Raw genomic sequence first — 8,929 nt, forward strand, 5'->3', positions numbered from 1 at the left:
TCTACTTTGCAATTCTTGCTTTAACCTGGCGGGGCTGCATTTGAGGCTCCAATTCAGCACATTTGCAAAGGCGACCTACGGAGCCTCCTCTTAGAAGAGCCCGAGAGACTCGGGCGCCGCTCAAGGAAGTCCCGGGACTTTCCTTATTCTGGGGCATGAAGTCGAGCGCTGTCCCGGTGAAGTGACACCGTCCCTCCCCTTTTGCGCCTCCTTCCCCCCCTCCAGCTAACCCCGCCGGATCCCGCCGAGGGAAGCGCCCTCTGGGCTCCCCTGCGGGCCTGGCTCTACTCACAGCGGGTTGCGCCGCTCGGGCAGGCGGCGGTGGAGGGAGATGCGGTCGCTGAGGAAGACGTTGATCTGGTGCAGCTGGATGCTCTCCTCCTGCCGCTCTCGCTCGGCCTCGCTCAGCTCCAGCCGCGCCGGCCGGCCCAGCTCGCCCACCTCGCTCTCCCTGCCCAGCGGCGGCTTCTCATAGACGGGTCTGCGCAACAGACGCTGGGCTGCTTCGGGCGCCAAGGAAGGAGGCGCCGCTCTCCCCGAGCTCCCCCGCGGCTCCCAGCGCCACAGCAACAGCACGCCCGCTACGCCCAGCGCCGAGCAGAGCGCCACCGCCAGCGACCACCCTCCTCGCCGGCTCCGCCGCATGCCAACTTGGCCAGGAGCTTCCCGGGTCCCCTTTTGGGTGCTGCCCGCAAAGAACACGGCCGTCCGGGGCAGGCGGGGGGCGGACCGAAGCAGCAATAAAAGTTAGGCAGAGAAGGACCGCCCAGCCCCGGCTGCCTTACCCGGACTGATCGCGGAAGCGGCTGGTGGTGGCCTGCTCGCCTCCGGGTTGTTGGCTTACAACGTGGCGGGGCAGGGCAGGCATTAGAAGCCGTAAGCAACTCTACCCGGGTCCCCCCTCTCTCTCTCTCCCTTCTCCTGCCAGGGAGGAAACCGAGGGAGAAAAGGCAACCTTGCATTTTTCCCTCTGAACTTCAAACTTGGGGAACTTCACCTCCGTTGATAAGAGTGGAAGATGGGTTGTGGCTGGATCATTTGGAGGAGGAGAATCATTTTCAGGAGTGGGTTCAATGTAGCATCCTCCTATAGTCAAATTGGGTGGGTGATTGGTTTTTTTTATGGCCGATAAAAAGAGCTTCCCATGAAGAAGGAAGGGAAAGGAGAGGAGGGTGGAAGGGAGAGAAAGAGAAGGAGAGATAGGAGGAAAGGAAGAGGAAGAGTGGAGGAGAGGTAAGGGAAGAAGAAAGAGGTAAGGAGAGGTGGGTGGAAGGAAGAGAAAGAGAAGGAGAAGAGGGTGGAAGGGAGAGAAAGAGAAGGAGAGATAGTAGGAAGAGGAAGAGTGGAGGAGAGGTAAGGGGAGAAGAAAGAGGTGAGGAGAGGTGGGTGGAAGGAAGAGAAGGAGAGGAGGGTGGAAGGGAGAGAAAGAGAAGGAGAGATAGTAGGAAGAGGAAGAGTGGAGGAGAGGTAAGGGGAGAAGAAAGAGGTGAGGAGAGGTGGGTGGAAGGAAGAGAAGGAGAGGAGGGTGGAAGGGAGAGAAAGAGAAGGAGAGGTGGGTAAAAGGAAGAGAAAGAAAAGAAGAGGGTGGAAGGGAGAGAAAGAGAAGGAGAGATAGTAGGAAAGGAAGAGGAAGAGTGGAGGAGAGGTAAGGGAAGAAGAAAGAGGTAAGGAGAGGTGGGTGGAAGGAAGAGAAGGAGAGGAGGGTGGAAGGGAGAGAAAGAGAAGGAGAGGTGGGTAAAAGGAAGAGAAAGAAAAGAAGAGGGTGGAAGGGAGAGAAAGAGAAGGAGAGATAGTAGGAAAGGAAGAGGAAGAGTGGAGGAGAGGTAAGGGAAGAAGAAAGAGGTGAGGAGAGGTGGGTGGAAGGGAGAGAAGGAGGGTGGAAGGGAGAGAAAGAGGAGAGAGGACAGGAAGGGGAAGAGGAAGAGTGGAGGAGAGGTAAGGGAAGAAGAAAGAGGTAAGGAGAGGTGGGTGGAAGGGAGAGAAAGGAGAGGAGGGTGGAAGGGAGAGAAAGAGAAGGAGAGATAGTAGGAAAGGAAGAGGAAGAGTGGAGGAGAGGTAAGGGAAGAAGGAAGAGGTGAGGAGAGGTGGGTGGAAGGGAGAGAAAGAGAAGGAGAGGAGGGTAGAAGGGAGAGAAAGAGGAGAGAGGGCAGGAAGGGGAAGAAGAAGAGTGGAGGAGAGGTAAGGGAAGAAGAAAGAGGTAAGGAGAGATGGGTGGAAGGGAGAGAAAGAGATGGAGAGGAGGGTGGAAGGAAGAGAAAGAGAGGGAGAGAGGGCAGGAAGGGGAAGAGAGGGTAAGAGTAGGGGAGAGGTAAGGGAAGAAAGAAGGGGAAGGAGAGGAGGAAGGAAGGAAGTAGGGAAGGAAGGGAGGGAGAAAAGAAAGGGAAAATAAGGTGGTGTTACAACAGGTGCTAGGGATGGTAAACAAATCAACCCAAACTGTATTATATATTATAACCTTTTAAATGGAATAACAAAAGTATAAGAATGACAAAGGAAAATAATAAATATGTGAATGTATACCTATAATTGTATGTAAGAGAATAAATGACAGTAAGAATATAAAACACAATAAAGGTAAACAATATTTTGGTATAAATAGCTAAGTATAAACAAATATAGAATTGTACATAAAAATAGATAACGAATAGAGACCATGAATGCAAGATAGAAATGTATAGAAGGGAAAACACTAACTGCAAAGAAACCTATACGGAACTGCTGTATGATATATGTTGGAACCTCTTGTTCCTATGTTGTCTTAAGTCATGTCTTTGTTTTTGTTTATGTGTTTAAAATAATTTTTTTTAAAAAAACAGCTTCGCATGATTTACCTCCCTTTCCTCTGTCCTAATGCAACTTTCCTGTCTCATGAATGCGTTCACACATTGTTTTTTGTTGTTAGTAATTTACCTAATGTCTGAAAAGCACAAAAAATGATGAATCTTAAGTATTGCTTCCTGTATCATTTGTCTCAAACTGATATAGAAAATAGAGGTACATACAGCAATACAGTTGGGGAAGTAGAAACAACAGCAAAATCCAGAAAACACTATAATGAAGAAAAAAGATTTTTCACAGATATCTAAAAGATGTAACAGAGCAGGCCTTATGAATCATTCTTAAATTGTGGTTTGAATACCTTAAGTCCTGACAGCAAGTTGATTCATTTCTTGCAACATACTGTAACCCAAAATTTACAAAACGATTCCCCTCATTCACACCTGTCTTATGTATATTCCCTATACTGTATTTTTATGCTGTTATAATTATAGTCACAATTCTGAATTCTACTAGAAGATGCTATGAAAACATCCTACTTTGCTGCTTATATCTCATCGACTGTTAGTATCCCAGATTGAGGGACAAGAAGAAAAATTAAATTAAAAAAAACTTTTGTACTTTTTGCGGAACCTGAAGGATTAGATAAAAGATAAGCTTCGTGAAAAATGGAATCGTGAATGTAAAAAGAACAAAAGTGCTTTAAAGACAATGAACACAAATCCTCCTTGCAAGTAAAAGAAAGGAGAAATCTATATAAAATAGCAGTAGACTTATATACCGCTTCATAGGGCTTTCAGCCCTCTCTAAGCGGTTTACAGAGAGTCAGCATATTGCCCCCAACAATCTGGGTCCTCATTTTACCCACCTCGGAAGGATGGAAGGCTGAGTCAACCCTGAGCCGGTGAGATTTGAACTGCTGAACTGCTGATCTAGCAGTAGCCTGCAGTGCTGCATTTAACCACTGCGCCACCTTGGCTCTTAAAAGAATGAGAGGGGAAACCTTCAAAGAAACCACAAATCTTTTACATTTCCTTTTTCAAATTGAAACAATATTAAAACCCTTTTTATTTACAAATGTAGATCCCTGAAGAGCCTGAGCTAATTTTGCAATCTGCAAGAGTAAAATAGGAGTTTGTAGAAATTGAGCAGCACTGCATGTACAGATTTGAATGTACTTGTTTTTGCACATTATACTGCTTAAATATATTCGCTTAATCCTCCAACAGTAGCAATATTTGATAGGGTGCAGAAAATAAATTTTACTGCATTGCAAATATTGCAAATTGACTGAATTAAATTTTCTAAGGAAACTTAATCAAGACTTATTTGAAGCAAACCACTGAGCAAGGATGAAACTTTTCCTTTAATCCAAAAAAATATATATACAAAGAAAGATGAACAGTTGTAAAAGGAAACAGAAAAAGCACTATGGAGTTACTAAAATGGAAAAGCAATGATTCAAGAGATTGACAATCTTCCAGGTGAGATCGTGCAAAATATCATACTAAGCAATATTAAAGCTGTAAAAAGCGAAACAGGTTTTCATGAAGCAAATGTTAACAGCAGACCAATACTTGTAAAACGGAAAGCTTTAGAGAAAGTGTTACGTTACCCCCTTAATCGAATAGACAACTATGGAAATTTGCCTTTATTATTAAGCCAGTTAGAATAAAACTATGATTACCTTCATTTATCATCTATTTGGCAGCCTAAAATTCTTATTCATAAGATCAGAGACACCTATCCTGAGGTTTTGTCTGCACAGCTGCTTTAAGATGCTTGTCTCTGCTGAATCTGGCTAGAAATAAAACTAGTTAAAAAGAAAACCAATTCTTTCGTGACATTTGGTAATTATTCTGGCCAAAAATACTGTGGAGGTAAGATGCCCCTAACACCCCTTGATGTGTGTGTGTGTCTTGGCATGCAGGTGGCATGTAGAACCCAGCGCACACACCTACTGGCCAGGTGATTTTCAGGTTTTTGCTCCCAAAAGGCTGCAGGGAGATCGTCTAGGCCAAAAATGGGGCGTGGAGGAGTTGTGTGCGTGGAGGTGGGGGAACACACAATACTATAAATATCATTCATTCTTTTTCTGTCTAATACAGGATTAGGAAAAGTAAATATCCGGGCAGCGCTGGTTTATCAGCTAGTACCTTATATTTTCCCTGTTAAATATTATTTTTTTCCTTACCGGCCAGCCTTCCAACTTGTCCAGCAATCTGATGCTGCCTTCCTGGATGTTGCCCAGAATTCCCTATTTTGTGCCAGTAAAAAAAAAATAGTTGGGTAATAATCCAACTCAATGTTGCTTGCGAGGTGGGTGCTGCATTTCTGAATGCTTAAGGACCAAACCAGCTGTGGATCTTCCCTACCGTAATACCAGTCAATCAAATTTTATCAACTTGTAAGTTAAAAATTAGTAACTTTTCCAAAAACTTCGCTAAAATCAAAATCAAGTTAGACTGGAAGAAGATTTTTAACTTTTTATATGAAAACTGTGATGAAAGAAATGTCCTTCTGGGTTCGGCTCCAAGTGGGGGAAAAGACACTGGAGACATGGAGGCTGCTTGGAAAGATGGTTTATTGGTGGACAGGGCCATGTGGCTTGAGCCCTGAACAGAAAAGGGGATTGCATGCTTCAATGTTGGTGGAGAAGAAGAGAAGGGCGGAGGGAGGGGCTTGCTAGGCTTTTTATAACCTGTTCAGTCCCACCTCTCTGTTTCCTGTTCCTGTGTAAGAAATGTATTCTGATTGGTTGTCAGACTCCCATGGGCCCATGCAGGGGCAACTCTCTAGGCTGCGTTTTGAATCCAGGTTTGGTTGAGTTCTCAGGCGCCACGTGGTCAGTTGGGTAAAGTTCCTTAATCCCAATCCCCTGGAGCTGAAGGGGAGAACTCTTTATTATGTAAAGGGACTAGCTTGGCCTTCTTAATGGCCCATTGACAAAGTGGGGATGGGCAGGAAGCTGCAGGCAGCTATTCTGTCTTTTAAAACACGTTTCTTTCTTTTCACATCCAGAGAAATATTCTGCCTTTTCAATATTTCCTAGGATGTTTCATTTTTCTGGGAGAGGGCTGGGTGATAACTTCCTACAACTGTATGCTGTGCTTAAAAAACGATATAAAAGTGGGAGTCCTGTTTAAAAACTCACATTTCAAACGTTTTACAAGGTCTCCTTTAAAAATCCTAAACACATACCACCTATCACATAATAATCTTAAGAATGTGAAATTTTCTGCTGTTTCCGAGGAAGCAATTGTGGCAGGAATGGAGAAAGAAAACTTATTATTTTTAAAAAAATATTTTTATTAACAAACATGTAAAATACACACACACACACAAATTAGACATACACCGCATTTATACAATACAATATGAACAGGAACTTCTGTTTCCAATGTCATGTAGTTTAGTATCTTTATTGTACTTAGTTTTTTTATATATTTTTTTTAATTTTTATTACATAGACAACACATACACACAATAATAAAGGGAAAAAAAACCATCATCACATATAGCATGTCGTTTGGTTACAGGTGTTTTAACATTTATCATTCTTATACATTTATTATTTCATTTAATAGGTTATAATATACTGTTTGGGTTGCTTTGCTTCCTCCTGTTGTAACACCACCTTATTTTCCCTTTCTTTTCTCCCTCCCTCCCTTCTCTACTTTCTTCCTTCCTCCTCTCCTTTCCCTTCCTTCTTCCCGTGCCTTTCTCCTACTCCTGCTCTTCCTCTTCCCCTTCCTACCCTCTCTCCTCCTCTTTCTCTCCTTTCCATCCTCCTCTCCTTACTTCTTTCTTTTCAGCCTCTCTCCCTTCTCTACTTTCCTCCTTCCTCCTCTCCTTCCCCTTCCTTCTTCCCTTACCTTTCTCCTACTCCCGCTCTTCCTCTTCCCCTTCCTACCCTCTCTCCTCCTCTTTCTCTCCTTTCCATCCTCCTCTCCTTACTTCTTTCTTTTCAGCCTCTCTCCCTTCTCTACTTTCTTCCTTCCTCCTCTCCTTTCCCTTCCTTCTTCCCTTACCTCTCCTTTACTCTTCCTCTTTCCCTTCCTACCCTCTCTCCTCCTCTTTCTCTCCCTTCCATCTTCCTTTCCCTTTCCTTTCTCCCTTCCTCCCTCCTCTACTTTCCTCCTTCCTCCTCTCCTTCCCCTTCCTCCTTCCCTTACCTCTCCTTTGCTCCTGTTCTTCCTCTTCCCCATCCTACCGTCTCTCCTTCCTTTTCTCTCCCTTCCATCCTCCTTTCCTTTCTCCCTCCCTCCCTTCTCTACTTTCCTCCTTCCTCCTCTCCTTCCCCTTCCTTCTTCCCGCATTGTACTTAGTTTTGATTTGGAGGTAAGTTAGCCAGTTAGTTGACACTAAGTGCCTGGATTAAAAAGCAGAGCTCTGGGTCCCAAGCAGAAGACCTCATCCGATTCCCTTTCCCAGATTAATTGAAACCATCCTTCTCTCCCTCCCCTTCCTTCTTCCCTTACCTCTCCTTTGCTCCTGTTCTTCCTCTTCCCCTTCCTACCCTCTCTCCTTCCTTTTCTCTCCCTTCCATCCTCCTTTCCTTTCCCTTTCCTTTCTCCCTCCCTCCCTTCTCTACTTTCCTCCTTCCTCCTCTCCTTCCCCTTCCTTCTTCCCTTACCTCTCCTTTGCTCCTGTTCTTCCTCTTCCCCTTCCTACCCTCTCTCCTTCCTTTTCTCTCCCTTCCATCCTCCTTTCCTTTCCCTTTCCTTTCTCCCTCCCTCCCTTCTCTACTTTCCTCCTTCCTCCTCTCCTTCCCCTTCCTTCTTCCCTTACCTCTCCTTTGCTCCTATTCTTCCTCTTCCCCTTCCTACCCTCTCTCCTTCCTTTTCTCTCCCTTCCATCCTCCTTTCCTTTCCCTTTCCTTTCTCCCTCCCTCCCTTCTCTACTTTCCTCCTTCCTCCTCTCCTTCCCCTTCCTTCTTCCCTTACCTCTCCTTTGCTCCTGTTCTTCCTCTTCCCCTTCCTACCCTCTCTCCTTCCTTTTCTCTCCCTTCCATCCTCCTTTCCTTTCCCTTTCCTTTCTCCCTCCCTCTCTTCTCTACTTTCCTCCTTCCTCCTCTCCTTCCCCTTCCTTCTTCCCTTACCTCTCCTTTGCTCCTGTTCTTCCTCTTCCCCATCCTACCCTCTCTCCTTCCTTTTCTCTCCCTTCCATCCTCCTTTCCTTTCCCTTTCCTTTCTCCCTCCCTCCCTTCTCTACTTTCCTCCTTCCTCCTCTCCTTCCCCTTCCTTCTTCCCTTACCTCTCCTTTGCTCCTGCTCTTCCTCTTCCCCTTCCTACCCTCTCTCCTCCTCTTTCTCTCCTTTCCATCCTCCTCTCCTTACTTCTTTCTTTTCAGCCTCTCTCCCTTCTCTACTTTCTTCCTTCCTCCTCTCCTTCCCCTTCCTCCTTCCCTTACCTCTCCTTTGCTCCTCCTCTTCCTCTTCCTACCCTCTCTCCTTCCTTTTCTCTCCCTTCCATCCTCCTTTCCCTTTCCTTTCTCCCTCCCTCTCTTCTCTACTTTCCTCCTTCCTCCTCTCCTTCCCCTTCCTTCTTCCCTTACCTCTCCTTTGCTCCTGTTCTTCCTCTTCCCCATCCTACCCTCTCTCCTTCCTTTTCTCTCCCTTCCATCCTCCTTTCCTTTCCCTTTCCTTTCTCCCTCCCTCCCTTCTCTACTTCCCTCCTTCCTCCTCTCCTTCCCCTTCCTTCTTCCCTTACCTCTCCTTTGCTCCTGTTCTTCCTCTTCCCCATCCTACCCTCTCTCCTTCCTTTTCTCTCCCTTCCATCCTCCTTTCCTTTCCCTTTCCTTTCTCCCTCCCTCCCTTCTCTACTTCCCTCCTTCCTCCTCTCCTTCCCCTTCCTTCTTCCCTTACCTCTCCTTTGCTCCTGTTCTTCCTCTTCCCCATCCTACCCTCTCTCCTTCCTTTTCTCTCCCTTCCATCCTCCTTTCCTTTCCCTTTCCTTTCTCCCTCCCTCCCTTCTCTACTTCCCTCCTTCCTCCTCTCCTTCCCCTTCCTTCTTCCCTTACCTCTCCTTTGCTCCTGTTCTTCCTCTTCCCCATCCTACCCTCTCTCCTCCTCTTTCTCTCCTTTCCATCCTCCTCTCCTTACTTCTTTCTTTTCAGCCTCTCTCCCTTCTCTACTTCCCTCCTTCCTCCT

General features: G+C 45.9%; 1 protein-coding gene across 1 annotated transcript in view; it reads right to left on the bottom strand.

The window, feature by feature from the left end:
• Positions 1-1,193, bottom strand: part of GALNT12 (polypeptide N-acetylgalactosaminyltransferase 12) — a 50,266-nt gene extending 49,073 nt beyond the window's left edge. Inside the window, exon 1 of the mRNA XM_032219960.1 lies at positions 293-1,193. Coding sequence (XP_032075851.1) covers positions 293-645 — 353 coding nt within the window. The 5' untranslated portion in view covers positions 646-1,193. The remainder of the gene's footprint in view (positions 1-292) is intronic.
• Between the last annotated feature and the right edge of the window lie 7,736 nt (positions 1,194-8,929).

The sequence above is a fragment of the Thamnophis elegans genome, chromosome 6, assembly GCF_009769535.1.
Source record: "Thamnophis elegans isolate rThaEle1 chromosome 6, rThaEle1.pri, whole genome shotgun sequence".
NCBI lineage: Eukaryota > Metazoa > Chordata > Lepidosauria > Squamata > Colubridae > Thamnophis > Thamnophis elegans.